The sequence below is a fragment of the Melospiza melodia genome, chromosome 21 (genome assembly GCF_035770615.1).
Source record: "Melospiza melodia melodia isolate bMelMel2 chromosome 21, bMelMel2.pri, whole genome shotgun sequence".
Taxonomy (NCBI): Eukaryota; Metazoa; Chordata; class Aves; order Passeriformes; family Passerellidae; genus Melospiza; species Melospiza melodia.
The window spans coordinates 9,706,183-9,723,946 of record NC_086214.1 but is presented as its reverse complement, the minus strand read 5'-3'; the positions used below and the strand labels follow the sequence as shown (position 1 = coordinate 9,723,946).

Below are 17,764 nucleotides of genomic sequence, written 5' to 3'. Positions count from 1 at the left end.
GGAGTGCAGGTGCTGATCCTTCTGCCCCTGCCTGTGTCCTCAGGGGGAGAGAAGGCACTGAGGGCCAGCAGGGAGCACCAGCAGCATCTTCCACTCATCCATTCCTTGTAGAACTCCTGGTTCCCAAGCTCGCCCACAGATCTGAGCTCTCCAACCACTTTTGGGAGCTCCTTCCCCTTGGAAAGCAAATGCTGTGCAGCAGAGCCCTGTCCTGCACCCAGGGCTGCACAAGAGGAGCCTCAAGGATGAGGTGCCACCTGGGCTGAGCAGCAGGAGAGCTGCAGGCAGCACACCCAGCCCCTCCAGCAGCACAGAGCTCACACACACACACACAGAGAGCTCTGCAGTTCTTTCAAAGAGTATATTAGAAGTAAATATTTACATCTATTGCAAATGCTTAATAGGCAACACGGGACTGAGAGCTCCCCTTGGGTGGGGAAGGACAGCACTGGTCAACCACTCCAGCCACACCTCCCCAGCTCCCTGCAGCTGGATGGAAGCCCTCTCCCCTTTCCCCTCCCAGGACAACCCTCAGCAGGCTTCTCCTCTGCCCAAGAGCTTCCCACTCCCCTGCTACTGGCTCTGAAGGATGGATGGGAAAGGGGCTGACACAGAAGGGAGGAAACTGCTCCTTACTGGTGGGGCAAAGAGCACCCTCTGTGCCTTTGGGGTGGGAACAGACAGTGCTGTCCCAAAGGAAAGGTCAAACAGAGACCAGGCTGGATTCCTGCCTCCTGTGTCTCACCCTTCAAGGGCAGGAGGGCACAAAACTGAGCACCTTTTGCTGTCCTGTCTTCCCCAGGAGCCTGACCAGCACAGAAGATTAGGATTTACTGAGGATCAATGCACGTGCACAGCACACATGGCATTCCTCACCCTTTACATCATCATGGGATGCTGGGGTAGGAACCAACAGCCCTATCCCACTGCTCCAGAAGCCAAAATCCCCATGGAAGCATCTAGTTATCTAGTCCTGACCTCCTTAGAGAGTCACATTCCCACCCCAATGTGCCCACTCTGACAGGATCTGGCAGGGCAGATGGGGTTTGTGCCTTGGCTGCCTTCCATCCCAGCCCTTGCCCTGCAGCCAGCTCGGCAGCAGAAGGGCCCTGCTGAGCCTCTCCTCCTCCTCCTCCTCCTCCCATGCAGGCTCTAACTCAGCTGGCAGAACCTGGGGTTCACAGAGCATCTCCTATGGGCTTTGAGGAGGAGGAGATGCAGCTCCAAAGGCAGCAGTTCCCAGGCTCAGCTTCTGCCATCAGTGGGGCTGTTCAGGGGTTCAGGAGAGGAAGGGGAGGGAAGTGCAGGTGGCAGTACCTAAACTGTTGTGTTTTGTCAAGGGGCACCTCCTACCCCTTAACTGAAGGGGGGAGGGTACCTGTGGTCCCTATTAGTGTGGAGGGCAGCTCACAGTCCCCTGGGGATCAGGCACACACGGTAAGGAAAGCTCCAGGCCTCTCTGCAGGGCTGGCAGTGACCTACAACACCCAACATCTCTCCCAGCAGCAGCAGCAGCGGAGGTTTCTCAGTTTCTCAGTTATGGCTTTTTTTTTTTTTTTCTTTCCTTTTCAAGACACAGAAAGAGCTTAGAGACCAAACAAATAAACCTCCCTCTGCATCCTCTGCTCACAAACACCTGACTGTGCCTCCTCCCAAAGCCACGCTGCTGGCTTCCAGCTCCAGGGACAGCCAGGGGGTCCCTAGGCCAGGAGCCGGATGACGCCGTTGTCCGAGCCCAGCAGGAGGTGGCACTTTGTGGGCAGCACTGCCAGGCTGGTCAGGGTGCCCCGAAAGTTCTCTGAGCTCAGCTTGGTGGTGCTGCTGGGCAGGGCTGAGGACTCCAGCATGGAGTAGACCCCGATCTTGTTGGCCACGGTGCCAGTGACCACCTCGTTACCGTAGAGGTCGAAGGCGTGGATGGGCTCGGAGGCGGATTTGTAGTGGTGCAAAGGTTTCTGCTCCAGCTCCTTCCACACAGTCAGGGAGTGATCTGAGGAGGAGCTGATCAGCACGTTGCCCTCCGCAGCCTGCAGGAGAGGAAAGGCCAGTGAACAGATATTTCTGTAAAAACTCACAATCTGGTGCTGCACGTGAGAGCAGCAGGTGGCTGCCAATGATCCAATGGTCACTGTGCAATCTCTCAGGACATTCAGAGCCATTTCCAGGCAGCTGACGGTACTGAGCAAGGCCTTGGGTGGACACTGCAATTTCCTGGCAATCTCCTCCAAGAGATGGGCTGGGCCTCTTCTCAACAACACCCTGACACCCAACGCAACTCATTCATCATCTCTTACTACTGCAGTGGGTAGTACCAGGGACTACCATGCAGTCTTCCTCCCCACTAAATCACCTGCCAAACTATTTTCCTTCTCAGGAGAAAGAACTGGGAGGCTCTCTCACAGTTGAAAATACTGCTGAGGGTAGGAGAAGCCTGGAGCTGCTTATTAGCAGAGCCAGTGAGAGGGTAAACAAGGCACACTGCTGAACTTTGTTTAACCCACGTTTGGGTCGAGGACACTGGAGAGCCAGCACTGCTCCCTGGGGTGGGTAAATATGGACAAGAGTTACTCATTAGAGCAACACTCTCCCAGGGAAGCCCAGAGCCCCGTGGAGAAAGGAACACATTTGCCCCTTCACAGGAGCCATGGCTCCTCCCTGTTTGTAGTGTCTACACTGGGAAAAACTTGGTTTGACACTGAATGTGTCACTTCATAGGACATCTTCCCCCATACCCCATTTCTGATCAGACCCTATCCAGGAAAAGACTTTGTAACCTGGTTTTGACACCCAGTCCCTTGCCTGTATGCTCTAACTTTTTTCCTCCTCTGGCTTTATAAAATACAGCTCACTTGTGTTCTCCTTTTTGAAGTAGGTGTGATTATTTCACATCTACTTCCCCTTCCACCCATACTATACCATTAAAGACACTCTAGTATTCATACTAATACTTTCCCTACTCCATTTTAGGCCGTGGAATCTGGTAGCAATGAAGAATGTTGAGCCATAGACTCCGTCAGCAATGTGTACATGGCAGCTGAGAGATGCAATTGTGATGTGACTTATTCAGGTTGTGAATATGGCATTGAAAGCCAGGAGGGCTGAACTCTGGCAGCACGAGCAGCACTAACCATGGGGCAGGAGAGCTTGGGACACTGCGAGGGATGGAGCACACAACCTTGAGGGAAGGATGCTCCGCACAGCCTCAGAGCATCACTGATGCCCCACCCTGATCCCAGCTGAGCCTCTCACCTTGATCTGCAGGATGTCTCCCTCGTGGGCAGGCCAGCCCCGCATGATGAGCCCTGTCCTGGTGTCCAGCAGCACGATGAAGCCCGAGGAGAAGCCGGCCATGACGCTGCGGCCGCCGGGGCTCACGGCCAGGCAGCGGATGAGCCCCGCGCTGACGCCGCTGGCCAGGCGGAACTCGTGCTGCAACACACACAGCCCAGCAAGCTCAGGGCAGCTGCCTCTCAAGGGACAAACTGCTTTCCATGCAGCCATCACAGCTGGCTTGGGATCTGGGCTTTGGGCCAGCTGTGATCCCATCATTTAGCACAGGGATGGAGGAAGGGGACTCACGGCACCATGTCCTTACCTGTAGTCCTGGTTTCCTGTGGTCGATGAACCTCAGCACAGAGTCTGCACTGGCCACAGAGATGCTGTGATAGGGAGGTGGCATGGTGGTCACAGCTGTGATGGGCACTTTGCTGTCTAACTCATCAAAGGTCCGCAGAAGCTTGCCTGTGAAAAGATGACAGGCATTACAGCAGGGCAAGTCACACAGCAAACCTCCAGCTCTGTGCTGGTTTTTAACAGGAGCCACCCAAACTCAGCACAGCCCTGCCCGTAAGGGCTGGACCAGTTCACTCCAGCTGCTCACCCTTTCCCTCCTTACCCGTGAACTGGTCCCAGATGTGCACGGTGCCATCACAGCTCACCACGTGCTGCGGTGCCTCCAGCTGGCTCACGTAGAACACTGACTTCTTGTGCTCGGCGTAGGTGAAGCGCGGGGGCACCTCGCTGGTGCCATCCCCGTAGTTGTACAGCGGCCAAAGCCTCACGGTCTTGTCCTTGCTGCCACTCAGGAAGAAATCCTCGCTGCCCAGCGGCGCCACGCACTTGATGGCCCCGGAGTGCCCTGAGAAACTCTGCAGCTTGATCTGGTGGAAGTGGAAGCGGGGGTCGTGCTGGCTCACCCCGATCTCGTACTGCCAGTAGGCCAGCCAGTTCCCACAGAGCATGTGGGTGCTGCGGGGCAGGTCCTGCTTCAGGGCACTCTCCTCGCTGGAGGAGCTGGGAGTGAATCCATCAGTGCCAGCACTGAGGTGCAGCAAGCCCAGACCCTCCCGCTGCGTGTCCACGGGCACCTGGATGCGGTTCCCCACCAGGACACTGCCAAAAGTGCCAGAGTGAGAGTCCTCCTGGGGGCTGGAGAAGGGCTCAGCCCCTCGAGGGTCCTGCTCTGAGCCCACCACACTCGGTGCTTGCTCCAGGCCAACAGCCTGCAGGTTCTGGGGGTTCACGTTCTCCAGGTGCAGGCTGGCCAGCTTCTCAACCAGAGAGTGGTTGGGCACAACCGTGCGGATAATGTCACCTGAGGAGAGAGGGACAGAGTGGCTGCAAGGCAAGCAATGTCCCCATCATCATCATCATCGTCATCATCCCCTCCATACACTGGGATGTGGACACAGCATCCCCCAAATCAGCTACATCTGCTCCCAGCCAAGGCAGCCTGAAGTTCAGAGAGCTCCCAACCCAAGAACCAGCCCAAGCCATGCTGCAGAAGCTGTGGGCTTCCCCCAGCAGCCCTGGGAGCTGTGATTGCTCTGGAGTTCAGACCCAGCACACATGCCCAGAGCACAGAGCTCCCTCACAGATCCCTGGAGCTGGTGGCCAAGGCATACCCAGCAAGCAGGAGAAGGGGATGTAGGTGATGTAGGCCATTTCAGGGTTGAACACCTTCTGTAACTCCACCAGCACGGATGGATCCAGGACCAGCAGCTTCCCATCTGAAAGGGGCACCTCCATCACTGGCACCTCATTGCTGCTCAGTGACTCTGCTGTCAACCCCTGGACAAGAAAAACAAGGTCAGATAAAACCCAAGATGAGATGCTCTTACCACACAAACACAGCCAGGTATGCCCATCACATTCCCACACCTGGGGAAGTGCAGGAGAACTTCTCCCACACCACTGACCTGGTCCTGCAGCTCCTGCAGCAGCGAGAATGCCCCAAAGAAGTTCCTCACTGTGTCACTCAGGTGCTGCTGCACCATCTCCTGCCCAATCCTCAGGCAGATCAAGGCAATGAGGCTGATTGTCTTCACACACAGCACAACACGGGCCTGGGCTCCACTGGGGAAACTGAAGACAACATCCATGACCCCATGCCCTCCACATTTCCCTTTTTTCCATCCTCTGCCTCATGCCTCCTGCCTTTTCTATGTTACCAGAATGCTTCCAGCAGTGCAAGGAGATGTACACCAGAGCAGAAACACTCCCAGCCCTGGCAGCATTGATGCCCCCACAGAACCATTCCCAAATCCCTGATTTTGTGCCAGTCCTGCAGCGCTTACCCAACAGCTGGCGAAGTGAGGAAGCCCAGCACTGGGAGCAGCACCTCCTGGCTGATCTTGGGCAGGATGTCCATCAGTGTGGTGTCAGAGAGACACACCACAATCTTCTGTGTCAGTGTCACAGCAGCCAGGAGCCCGGCCTCCTTCCGACTGTTGAGCCGCACGCCGCCGGAGCTGCCGCCGGGTGCAACCTGTGACAGGGACACCCTCGGTGCCAGGGCCACCACCTCCCCAGCAGGACACAGAAAAGGGACCCCAGGGCCACCTGAGCTCAGCCTCAAACCCAGCACAGCACTCCTGCAGGAGGAACCTGAGCATTGAACCTCAACAGCAAAATGTGTCCAAAGGGATGAGTAAAAACTGACAACCATCAGCACAAGAGGTGAGCCTGCAGAAAATGGGGAATGACACCCCTAAGCTCAGAGATTTCCTCTGCAGACTACAACATCCCCACAAATGGGAAGCTCAGTAGCAAGACCAACAACCCCACACTGGCCCAAACCACCCTGGACACCCCAGAACATCATTTGCCAGCACAGAGAAAGGGGAAACCCTCACATTTTAAAAGCAAAAATCAGTGCCTTCACCCCACAGTATGCAGAGGAACAGTCCTTGCATGAAATAACCAAACACAAATGATGAGCAAACCTGCTGCTGACTTCTAGAAACCCAGCTGCTAATAATTTCATGAGGCAGAGCTGCACATCCTTTTTCTGCTGACAATGTACTGCTGCTGTTATGGCAGTGCCAAAGAGTTAATAACATCAGCAGCAACACGAAAATATTTCTTTCTAGATTGTCCTATTTCCTAACTCCTAGACAAATCAAACACCCAAGAAAAGAGAGCCAGTAACAAAACCCACAGACAATTCCCAGTTCCTGCTATATTTCTTGTACACCTGCCATCTTCCAGCTCATCACAGAGGCTCTTCCTCTCACAAAATAGCCACCCTGCCAAATCCTGCAAGAAGGATTGACTTTATCCTATTTGTGACCTGCCAGTTCCATGGCTCCAGTATCAGGTTGCCAAATGCTGTTTCACAGGGGTATTTAATCCCCTCTGTGCCCCCAAGCAATGAGCTTAGGAAAGCAAAGCAGAACAGCTGGAGCTATGATTGCAACTGGGTGGAGAATGATTTTTGCTGAAAAATGGGATTTTTTCCCCTGAAAAATCTCCCCTTCAACACTGGAAAAACTGACAATGCCTTTTTGTTTTCTTTAAATGAACAGCTGTGGCCTCTTTTCCTCTATGTTTAAATTATCAGAAAGCTACTGAAGTTTTCCATTTAAACGAGAATCCATAACCAAAGTGTTTACAACCACTAAAGAGGGAACAATATGAAAAATAAGCCTGTTTAAAACATTCAAACCCTTTTTCTTTTTAATGAAAAATTAAGTTTCTCAAACAGCTGCATTATACATTTCCTTCTTGCTATGAACTTCAAGCTGAAAAGTTGGTGAGCCTTGCCAGGGCTTTTTATTCAGTTGAAAACCCGTTGGTCTCCCCCCAGTTCAGCCCTATCTACCCACACAGACCTCTGGGAACACTCACTCCAGCAATCTCACAGCAGCACAAGCTGCTCCTCCTGCCTGTTATCACAATCCCACCCTTGTGCCAGCTCTGTCTGGGCACAGAAAAGCAGAATAAATGCTTTTTCTCTGCTTCCACAAGGTCTGACAGTGAAAGAAGGGTATGAACACAGCTGTGTGCTTTGCTGGGAGCAGGCTGGAGCTTGTGGCAGGAGGTGACAGTGCCTCTCCTGCCCTTCTCAGCCAGCACAGCCAGAGCTGCTCAGCCCATACTGGCCCAGACAGAGTCCAGCCAAGCTCAGTTTATACACAAGAAGCTCCTGGTGAGGCTGGACTATTTTTTTTACATCTTCCCTTTGTGCCTGCACACAGCTCTTGCCCCAACAGAGAGGAGAAAAAGGCAATACTGACCAGGTAGCTGATGTAGGGCAGGTACTGGTAGGTGAGGACAGGCTCTCCATACAGATATGCCACGTGCACGAGGCAGGCCAGCACTGGCTTGGACACCTGATCTCCCAGCACAGGCCGCTTCTGGTAGATGTTCCCCGTGCTCAGGGGACTGTTCTCATCACTGCTCGGTACAAACTGCTGCCTGGTGGGGCCTGACCAGAGAAAAACACATCAGGAGCTGAACCAGCAGAGAGACTGAGGGGACAGCCCACCCTGTGTCACCATCACATTCTCTGAAAAAACCCTTCGCCGGGATTTTTTCCCCTGGGAAGTTGAGAGAAAAATGTAAATCATAATTATCTGATTCTCTTCTCCTGTGTTTTGCTGTTTTGGAATGTGGTTTGGACGTTGTTTACCAACAGGTGCATGTTTGATTGGCTCCATGTGAATTGTGTTAACTTAATCACCAATCACTGCCAGCTGTGTCGAGGCTCTGAGGAGCCACAGATTTTTATTATTCATTCTTGTTAAGCCTTCTGATGTGTCCTTTCTCTATTTCTTTAGTATAGTTTATTTCTGATGTGTCCCTTCTCTATTTCTTTAGTATAGTTTCCTTCTGATGTATCTTTCCTCTATTTCTTTAGTATAGTTTATTTCTGATGTGTCCCTTCTCTATTTCTTTAGTATAATTTCCTTCTGATGTATCCTTCCTCTTTCTTTAGTATAGTTTCCTTCTGATGTATCCTTCCTTTATTTCTTTAGTATAGTTTTAGTATAGCATTCTATAATATAATATCATGTCATAAAATAATAAATCAGCCTTCTGGGAACATGGAATCAGATTCTCATCTCTCCCCTGGTGCTGGGGACCCTCACAAAGCCCACGCCCTGTGCCCTGGGGAGGCATTACCGACGTAGCAGGAGGTGAGCAGGCGCAGCAGGTTCCTGGCGATGAAGCGGGACGTGACGGTCGGGCCCAGCTTGGCCGAGAGCCACCTCACCATCTTACAGGCTGTGTCTGCAAAACAACAGCAGCCCCAAGGACACGGCACAGATTAGCTATCTAGCACTCTAGCAGTCCCTGCTGCCCCAGCCCTGACTCTCAGAGCCACCCACATGCAGTCCTGGCCTCTCACCCTGGTTTCGTCACTGTCCCCAAGCTGGGACTACAAACACCCCCAGATCTGGATCTGCTTCTCCCCAGGCTCTGCCCAACAGCCAGGACGCTGGCAGGGTCTTACCCAGCAGTATGGTCTGCTCTTTGTCATCAGAGTGATCTGGCAGCTCCTCTCCCTCCCCATCCTCTGGCTCGCTGCTGTCATCAGCCAGGGTGACATCCACAGAGGCCCCAGCAGCGTCCACGACCACCGTCAGCTCCGCATCCACCACCGCGTCCTCCTGCTCCTCTTCCTCATGTTCCTCTTCCTCCTCCTCTGACTCCTCGCTCTGCTTCAGGTCCTGGCTGCTGTCCATGGACTTCAAGCTGCTCTTGTCCTTCTGGGAGTCCCCATCTGCAGGTCTGTCCTCGCCCAGGGACACCTCGCTGGCGCTGCTCTTGTCACTCATGCGGCCGAGGCTGAGCGATTCCTGCTCCTGGGGCTGCAGGGATTCCCCCACGTAGAGGCCGCTCTGGAAGTCCTCACCCTCAGGCAGGTAGGCCTGATCGTGGAAGCTGACCCCAGAGGTGTAGTCCAGGAGATCAAGTGCAGCAGAGCTGTGCTCCACGTCCATCTTGATCTCCTCCCCAAACACGCACGACACCGGGCTCTCCCCTCCGCTCTCGTCGTCCTCAGCGGTGCCCAGGAAGGATTTGCTCTCCTCCCGCGAGCTCTCGATGCCCACGAGGATCTGCAGGATGTGGGGCAGCAGGTTCAGGAGGAAGGGCTGCAGCCCCAGGCGCACGATCAGCTGGGCCACAAAGCAGTCTGTGTACAGGTAGAACCTGCCGTGGCGGGAGCAGGGCGTCTCGTAGGCTCCGATCAGGGGCTTCAGCAGGTATTTGTTGGCATTCTTGGGCCCCAGGGATTTAGCTATGGGTTCAAAGAGGTACCACGCCGCGTAGACAGCGGTGTTCTCCTCGGACATCAGAGATAATATGAAAGGCAGAAGAATCTCCAGGCCCTCAGGAGTGATTTCAGCAAGGATCCCCTCCAGCTGCTGCCACAGCTGGAAAACGAGCTCCCGGCCCTGCCCTTCATCCTCGATCTTCTTTGCCTGATAGGTGAAAATGAACTTGTGCAGAGCTGGGAAGTAGGTGGGGAAGGGGACAATGGAGCTGAAGGGGCTGAGGAGCTGCGTGGGACAGGGTGGGGGGAGGCCCTGGGAGATGGGTTTGTACTCAAACAGCTGCACTGTGCCCTTGCCCAGCCTGCTCTTCAGCAGCTTCTCCACAGGCACGCTGAGCTGCAGCAGGACGTGCAGCACGTGCTGCAGAGGGGCCGGGATCTCCTTGGGATGGTAACGGCAGAGGTTCCTCACCATCAGGAACCGCTCCAGCAGCGACGCGTCGGGCTTGGAGGGACGAAGCCTCGGAGCAAATATAATCTCAGCTACCAGGATGCCCAGAGCTTGCATGTCCCTCTGGAAGAGGTCTGAGAGACCCAAGGGTGGCTCTTCCCACGGCTGCTCCATCGGCTGCATCTCGCTGCTTAAGCCTTTAACCAAGAAATTGTCCAGTTTCTCCAGTTCCTCCAGAGCCTGGAGCGGGTTGAAGCCTTCAGGAAGAGTGATCTTCATGTCCAGCTGATCCCCAGCCCCTGCCTTGCTCCGACGGAGCGGTCGGACCCCTGAGGATTTGCCATCAGTGACATAAGCAGGGAGGGTGGAGGGCTGTGCTGGAGGCACAGCGGCACAAGGCTGGTCAGGGGCTCTCCCAGAAGCAGGAATGGAATCCAGGGCTTCCGTGCCTTGCTCCAAATCATCCTCACCAGCCATGGGTTTGTCCCCAGACCAAGTGGTTTCACTGGGAGTAGCCTCCAGGACCAGCCCGTTGACTGCATCTGTCACCTGGCCTTGGATGTCCTCCAAAACCACGGTCTCACGGATGTTCTGCAGCAGAGGCCTGGCAATGGCTGGAGCTTCAGCAGGAGTGTAGGCAGGTCCCACCATGCGCCTGGGATGGGGCTGGTCAAAGAGCTGCACCACCCCGTAGGTCGTCAGGTGCGTGTGGTTGTCCACCAAGTGGAGGCAGACGTTCTTCTCCTTGACTGCATCCTTCCCCAGCAGCTTGTAGCCAAAGGTGAGGTCAATCCAGTGGTGCAGGTCCTGGGAGACCTCCCGGCTCTCCAGCAGCATGCGGTGAACTTGGATGAACTCCTCGTAGGAGCTGCACCACGAGGGCACATCCAGGTCGGGCATGTCGGGGTGGATGGAGCGGAAGATGGAGGGGTCGGTGTAGAACTCCGGGATGCACTCGTCGGGGGTCCAGCTCTGCATGCGCTCCATGCTGGCTGGGTACTCGTTGGGCTCCCACTGGGACCTGACGTGGCAGCACAGCACTGCCTTGGGCGTCCTGCGGGCCGTGTACACGTAGTAGGTGATGTCTGAGAGGACGTCTGAGATGTGGTGGGGGACGTGGAGCTGCTCCCCACTCGAGCCCCCCGCGACAAACGCCTGCTTGGTCATCTCGTAGGTGAAGTCCAGCTGCTTGTCGCCCTTGTTGAGGCGGAACTTGGATTTCCTCAGGTCCCTGAACTTGCCGTTTTTGGTGGTGAAGTCCACCACCCACGGGAGAACCGGGTGGTAATTGGGGTCTCCCATTCTCCTCCCAGCCAGGCTGTTCAGGCGCATTAAGTAGTCAAAGTTGCTGACCTGTCCGTGCACCCACTGCAACACCAGGTCTCGGAGGTCCTTCTGGCAGGCACTGCATGTCACCTCCCGCCTTTGCACGCAGCTTTGCTTGCTTTCTTGTTCCAGACTACCCTCCAGATTCTCCTCCTCCTCCTCCCCTGGTCCCTCGTACCCTCTGAAGTTCACACGCAGCCGGCTGCACAGCTTCTCATCCACAGCCACATCCCGAAGGGAGAAATCCCCACAAGCCAGACCCGCCTGGTGACAAGCCCTCATGGCCTGCAGCACGTGGAAGAGGAGGAAGAGGATCTTGGCGTGGCTGTTGGTGAGCTTGGCGGGGCTGAAGGTCACGATATCATGCAGGCAGTACTGCACATAGGGGTAGATGACATACAACATATCAGCCGACTCCAGCAGCGCCTCAGCCTGCAGCACATTGGGACACAAGGACGCCGCTTTGGCCACGCTCTCCTTGGCAGGGGATGTGCCAGGCACGTTCCTGCCCAGCTGGAGGATGGGACAGCCATAAACTCTGTGCAGGGCGGCCCTGAGTGCCTCCAGCGCCGGCACCGTGGGCGGCGGGTCCGGGCGCCGGTAAGGCCGGGCGTACAGCCCGTGAGCCCGGCCCCACAGGTTGTGGTAATTCTGGGTGGCCACGCTCTGCATGAAGCCGTGCAGGGTGTCCATGCTGCCGCCACGCTGCTCAGGGGGCTGTGCCACCCGCAGCGGGTACCGCAGCCGGGCCTTGCGCAGCCCGTGGATCTCCACCCGCGCCCAGCCCACCGGGAGCTTCTGCACCGAGGGCTGCAGGAACGTCCTGAGCTCCACCTCGCTGAGCCCCTCGGGCCGCGGGCAGGCGGGAGGCAGCACCCGGCGCTCCTTGAGGCTCTGCAGCCATTTGGCCGGCACCAAGGCGGTGACGTGGGTCCTCTCGGGGGCCAGCTGCCGGCGGTCGATGTTCAGGTCCTTCTCCACGCTCTGCAGGAAGCTTTCCATGCTGGACTCTGCTGGGAGAAAGGTGGTTCAGGCAGGCTGTGAGAGAGCGGAGCACAGAAACGCCCTGCCCGCCCCAGTGAGCAGCAAGTATCACTTCCCCATCGGCACTCGGGTTAAAAGAAAAGGGTTTGAGGAGTTTGGTGGCTGTGCCTGTGTGTGGGGGTGGAGGTGGGATCAGCCCTGGCTGTGAGGGACAAGGTGGGACCTCAGCAGGGTGACACAGTGGGCCTCCCACAGCCCCTGGCAGGGGGACATGATGGGGACTCGATGGGGACTGGCACTGGTGCTGTGGGAAGGGACATTACAGGACCTCTGCAGACTGGAGGGACACACAATGGAACATCCACAGTCAGGGAGCGGGACGGGAGGGCACCTGTTCAGCTTGAGGGACACAATGGGACATTCACAGCAGCAGGAAGTGAAAGGGACCACGGTGGGACATGGAGGGGGACATCTGCACCCCGGGGCTGGCAGTGGGGACACAACAGCACCTCCGCAGCTGAAGGGGGGATACGAGAGTATCTCCAGCATAAACTCCGTACCGGGGACACAACGGGCCCGGAGAGGGGCCACGGGGGCCACCCAGACGATGCTCCCAGCACCGAGCACGGCCACGGCCGGTCTGGCGGCCCCAGCCCCTCGGGGCCCTCGCTACCGGCGGGGGGACCGCAGAGCCGGGCTGAGCGCCGCGGACCGCTCCGGGGAGCCCTCATCCCCCCGCCGTGGGGTCCCTCACCGCCCCGGCGGCCCCGCGTTACCTGGCGGCGGCAGCGGCGGCGGCTCAGCCGCGGCGGGCAGCGGCGGCGGGGGCGGCCCCGGCCATGTTGGTCAGGTGACGGCGGTCACATGCGGCCGCCGCGCCGCCATGTGCGCGGGGGGGGGCCGGGCCCGGGCTCCCTCACGCGGCCGCGGGCCGGGGGGGCCGGGGCGGGCATGGGCGGCAGCGGCGGGGCGTGACGTCACCGTGACGTCAGAGGCGCCCCGGGCTGTCAGCTGGAGCCGGGCGAGCCGCGCTGACGAGGCAGCCGGTCTTAAAGGGGTCCTCACCCGCCTCGGGCGGACCCCACCGGCGGCAGGTGAGTGCCCGGGGCAGCCGGTGTGGGGCAGCGGGGTCGGTCCAGCCCCGCCGCCGCCCCGGGACCTTGCCGCTCTCTGCCCCGCGAGGCACCGCACGCCAGGGGAGGTGCCCGGCTTCGGTGCCCGTGAGCCGAGCCGAGCTCTCCCGCCGCCGCCAGGGCGCTGCCGCGCCTACGGTAGCGGCGGGTGCGGCGGTACCCACGGGGCACACGGTCACGATAGCCACGGGCCGGCGCGGTCCCTTTAAGGGCGCCGGGGGCTCCCGCCGGGTAGCGCCGCATGGCGCGGCGGCGCGTGGGAGTCACGTGGGTGGGACGTGGCGGCCGTTGATTGGCCGCCCGGCCCTGGCCCGCTGCAATCAGCTGTTACTGGGACGAAGGGCAGGAAACGGCCTTAAAGGGGCACCACAACTCCGACCCCCGTCCCGCGGGGCGGCAGCGGCAGCGCCGGGAGTGCCGACGGGGCTGCGGGTGAGCGCTTCTGGTCGGGCCAGGCCGGACCGGCGCTGAGCTGCGCTGTCCCCCGCCGGCACCCGCAGCGGGCGCAGCCCCTTTAAAGAAGTTGTCCAGTCATCGCGCGGTGCTGCCAAGTCATCGGGGTCAGCCGAGTTCTCTCGGCCACGCCCCCCGCGCCCGCCCATTGGTGCTCGCGGAGAGCGCTCACTTCTGATTGGTCGAGGACTTAGAGCAACTTCTCGGAATCGGGGCTGTGTCACCAGCCCCGGCACAGGGAGGCACCGCCCGAGGGCGGGCGGGGGCGGCCAAGCCGTGTTCGCGGCAGCGCCACGCCCCGCCCGGGGCCCGCGGAAGGGTCGAGCCCCTTCGGAGCCGCCCTGCCCCCGCCGTCCCTTCACCCGCTTGAAAATGCCAACTCACAGCACGCGGGGCACGCCGGGAGCGCCGCTCTGCACTACAACTCCCGGCGTGCCCCGCGGCGGGGTGGCCCCGTCCGTTCCCACGGCAACCGCCGCCCGGCCGGGAGGGAGCCGAGCTCTCCCCCAGGGGGTGGGCGGGGCAGAGCGCCGGCCTCGCCTTCCCATTGGCTGAGCCGCTGGTCTCGTCGGGTCGCCATTGGCGGGAGCGTGTGGCAATCGCGGCGCGGGGGCGGGCGCGGCGCGCGACGGCGGTACCGGCCGGCGATTGGTCCGGGGGCGTGGCCGAAGGGCGTGGCCGGGGGGCGGCTGCGTCATGACTCCGCCAGCTGATCCGGGACGGAGCCGGCGCGCGGCGGGGGGAGGCGGCGGCACCGGCACCGGGCACGGCCCGGGCGGCCCCGGCGGGGCGGCGGCGCTGGTGGCGCCGGGCCAAGTCGGGCCCGGCCGAGCCGCGCAGGTGGGTCCGCCGGTACCGCGTTGGGTTGGGCGGTTCGGGTGGCGGAGCCCCGCACGGCGCCCTCGGTGCTCCGGGGTTTGAGGGGCCCCGCCGTGCCCCGTTAGGGAAGGTCACCTTTCCCCGGGGCAGCGCGGCCGGGCGGGGTGCGGCGCGGGGCGTCCTTCGCCGGGCCCCGCGGCGCCGCCTGGGCCGGGCGGCCTCGCCCCCGGTGTCGGTGGGGCGGGCAGGGGGGGCTGGGGCCGGGCCCGTGCGCGGCTCCCGCGCCGGAGGGTCCCGGTGGGGCGGGCGGGGCTGCGGCCGGGACCTCCCCGCCACGGGCGGTGGCCGCCCCGGGGGTGACCTTCACTCCGGGACCGGACTGGGCAGACTTTGACCCGCGGCCGCTCCCCGCCGGGGGCACGGAGCGGAGCATCCCGGGCGGCGGAGGGCCGGCAGGGTGTCCCGGAGGGAGCGGCTTTGCTGTGGAGCGGCGTGGGGGAGCTGCCTCCGTTAGGGGGGAGGGGGCAGTTGGTTTTACCGGGAGGAGAGGCACCGGGGGAGGGGGGTGACCCGGTTATACCGGGAGAGGGGCACTGGCTGGGGGCACAGCGTTCTTTACTAGCGGGGCGAGCTCCCACCGGGGCCCTTCCCGGAGCCGCTGGGGTTTGTCCGTGCTGAGAAGGGCTGGGTGGGAGCCCCGTTACCGACAGGGCCCCCCCTCGTCGGCCCCCGGTGCCGGCGGGGCCCCCGGTGCCGGCGGGGCCCCCGGTGCCGGCGGGGCCGGTGGCTTCAGCGGCGGGTGCTGATTCACGGGCCGGCGGGGGTGGAGCAGGGCCGGGACCAGCTCGCTGGAATCCGGACCAGATGTACCCGGCACGCCAGGAATGCTCGGCATCCCCGCCGGGCCCCGCCGCCGCCGCCGCTGCGCCCCGGCCACCGGCCCCGCACCGAGCGCCCCGCGGCACCCACCGGGCTCCGGCCGCCCCCGGGGCCCGCCCCGGCCCGGGCCCCGCCGCGCTCCGCAGTGCCCTCGGGGTGCCGCCGGCGGGAGATGCTGTGGGGGCCCCCCCGGGGCTTTCCCGGTACCATCTGTCCCCCACCGTGGCCGGTGGTTTCCCGGGAGGTTCCCAAAACTCCATCCCTGGAGCCAAAGCTCCGGGTGTTGCAAAAAAGGGATTTTTCCGGGGTCAGGGGAAAGCAGTAAGATCCAACACCAGCCCTGGGGTTGGCGTCTTTGCCTTCCAACGAAACGGCTCAGAAAGGAGCTGAGCTGCCCGAAATTGCCCCATCTGCCCGAAATTGCCCCATTCCCGCGCCGTAGCTCGGCAGCAGCCGCCTGCCCGAGTGTGTTCCCCGTCGGGAAGCAGCTGGCTCCCGTCCAGGTGGGACCCTGCCAGCAGTGATGGATGCCCGAGGTGAGCCCTGGGAACGCTGTCACCCCCACCTGCAGTGGCCTCCCTGCCCGAGGAGCTGCCCTTATCTCTGTTATTTTCCAGCAGAAGTGGCCTTGGCTTTCCCTGCCTGCTCCTCGTGGTTTGGGGCTGGCTGCAGGTGCTGGAGCTCAGGCTTTGGGAGAGGGGAGGGATGGGGAGAGCTGAGCTCGGAGCTGCCTCTGGATGGGGGGGAGGACAGAGGAGTGGATCAGCGTTGTGGGGAGGGATGGGAGCTGCTGTGGGTGACAGCTCAGCTGGGCACAGCTCAATCCTGGCTCTGAGATTGTGTGTTCCCTCCCCAGGTGCTGCCGTGCCACCCTGCCCCTGGCTAACCAGCACCAGTTCTTCAGTGGCAAGCTTTATGTCCTTCTCCAGTAGCTAAAGCTGCCAGTTGAAGAACTGTTGAATGTAGCCACTCTCTTCTCGTCACTGGGACCTTGGATGCCAGCCAGAGCCGTGCCCTGAGCCACCAGGATGAGCCACTCTGCGTTGGAGGCCTGAGGATGAGTGTGACCGGGATGAAGAAAGACTCCAGACAGAGCCTTGGCTGGAGGATTGTAGGCAGCTGTGCCAAAATGTGTCGTCCCCTCCCTCAGTGGGGTGGCACTGAGCTGGGAGGAGACTGAGAGAAGCATTAAACATTATTTTGCTCAACTGTTGAGTTTTAGGAAGTTTGTTGCCTGGATCAGGTGGTGGGCACAGCACCAGATCTGTGTCCCCAGTGATGCCACCCTGGGGTTTCTGATGGAGGGGTCGATCCTTTGGGCTTGTCCTGTGCCAGAGGCTGAGCCCAGGAGAGGAATGAGCCCTGCAGCCTGGCAGGCAGGGGGATGGAGCCCAGGAGAGGGCTGGCTGAGCGGGTCAGGGCGCGGCCACCGGGCCAGGGTGACTCAGGGCGAGTCACACAGAGTCACACACAGCTCTGGACGCTGCTCCCAGAGCCTCCAGCCTGGGGGGACGCCCAGCAGTGCCAGGGCTCTGGGTATTCTGGAGCTAGCAGCACTCCAGAACACTTTATTGGGCTCCTCTGTGCTCCAGGCTCTGGTTTGTTGGTGAACACAAGCTCCAGACTGGCCCGGAGGGAATGTTGAAGCTGCTCTCCCAAGCTGGAGGAGTTTGCCTTGCATGAGGGCTCCAGGATTTCCCCCAGCACTGGCAGGAGCAGCAGCTCCCTGGGTGACTGGGAGCAGGGGAGTGTCCAGGCCCTGCTGCTGCTCAGAGCCTGCCAGAGGAGCACAGCTCATCCCCGCTCCGAGGGCGGGCACGGAGGAACAGCCCTGTGCTGAAATGTCTGCACAATCTCAACTCCATCTGCCTGCCCAAGGCAGGGCTGCTCCCAAGCTCTGGCACCCAGCAAAGCACACAAAGTGGCCTGGTGTCCATTAAGTGGTACAAGTAGAATAAATCTGTTGTCCTGGGGTCTATGAAGCCGCTGTGCTTGGTGTGTTCTTGCTGTTGGCTACGAGGAGCTGGGTTTCTTTGGGGTGGTTCTCACCCACAGCTGCCCTGCTGCAAGTCCATGCAGGGCAGCTGGCACCTGCTCAGTGCCCAGCACATCCTGGAGTGCATGGAGGGGCAGAAAGTGATGGTGGAGGGTGCCTGAGGGCAGGGAGGAGCAGCTCCTGGGCCGTGCTCCCCCTCCTCTGATGTGTGTATGTGCTGT

At 60.1% G+C, this 17,764-nt stretch overlaps 1 protein-coding gene and 1 long non-coding RNA gene across 3 annotated transcripts; one reads left to right on the top strand and one right to left on the bottom strand.

Annotated features, from left to right (window-relative positions):
* Positions 1–347: 347 nt before the first annotated feature.
* WDR81 (WD repeat domain 81) lies at positions 348–13,086 on the bottom strand. 2 transcript variants are annotated; one of them, XM_063174032.1, is made up of 11 exons: positions 13,040–13,086; positions 8,738–12,289; positions 8,407–8,514; positions 7,518–7,708; positions 5,577–5,767; positions 5,199–5,364; positions 4,905–5,070; positions 3,896–4,594; positions 3,596–3,741; positions 3,250–3,429; positions 348–2,027 (listed from the first exon to the last, which is right to left on the bottom strand). In XM_063174032.1, exons 2-11 carry the CDS (start codon positions 12,279–12,281, stop codon positions 1,701–1,703), a joined length of 5,718 nt encoding a protein of 1,905 aa, XP_063030102.1. In that variant the 5' UTR covers positions 12,282–12,289; positions 13,040–13,086; the 3' UTR covers positions 348–1,700. The 2 variants fall into 2 exon arrangements, with proteins under 2 accessions (XP_063030102.1, XP_063030101.1); XM_063174031.1 differs by having other exon boundaries at positions 8,738–12,292; positions 13,040–13,056.
* A 1,538-nt stretch (positions 13,087–14,624) lies between these two features.
* LOC134427878 (uncharacterized) lies at positions 14,625–16,755 on the top strand. Its single transcript, XR_010030253.1, has 2 exons — positions 14,625–14,689; positions 16,404–16,755. It is a non-coding gene; the product is annotated as an uncharacterized LOC134427878 (long non-coding RNA).
* Positions 16,756–17,764: the final 1,009 nt, after the last annotated feature.

Bases quoted from the DNA above. Each gene is read 5' to 3' on its own strand.
- WDR81 (XM_063174032.1), bottom strand. From the start codon at position 12,281: ATGGAAAGCTTCCTGCAGAGCGTGGAGAAGGACCTGAACATCGACCGC. The intron at 8,515-8,737 runs GTAAGACCCTGC...GTTGTTTTGCAG, and splicing joins AGAGCAGACCATACTGCTGG to ACACAGCCTGTAAGATGGTG. The intron at 5,365-5,576 runs GTAAGCGCTGCA...TGTTGTCTTCAG, and splicing joins CTCACTTCGCCAGCTGTTGG to TTTCCCCAGTGGAGCCCAGG.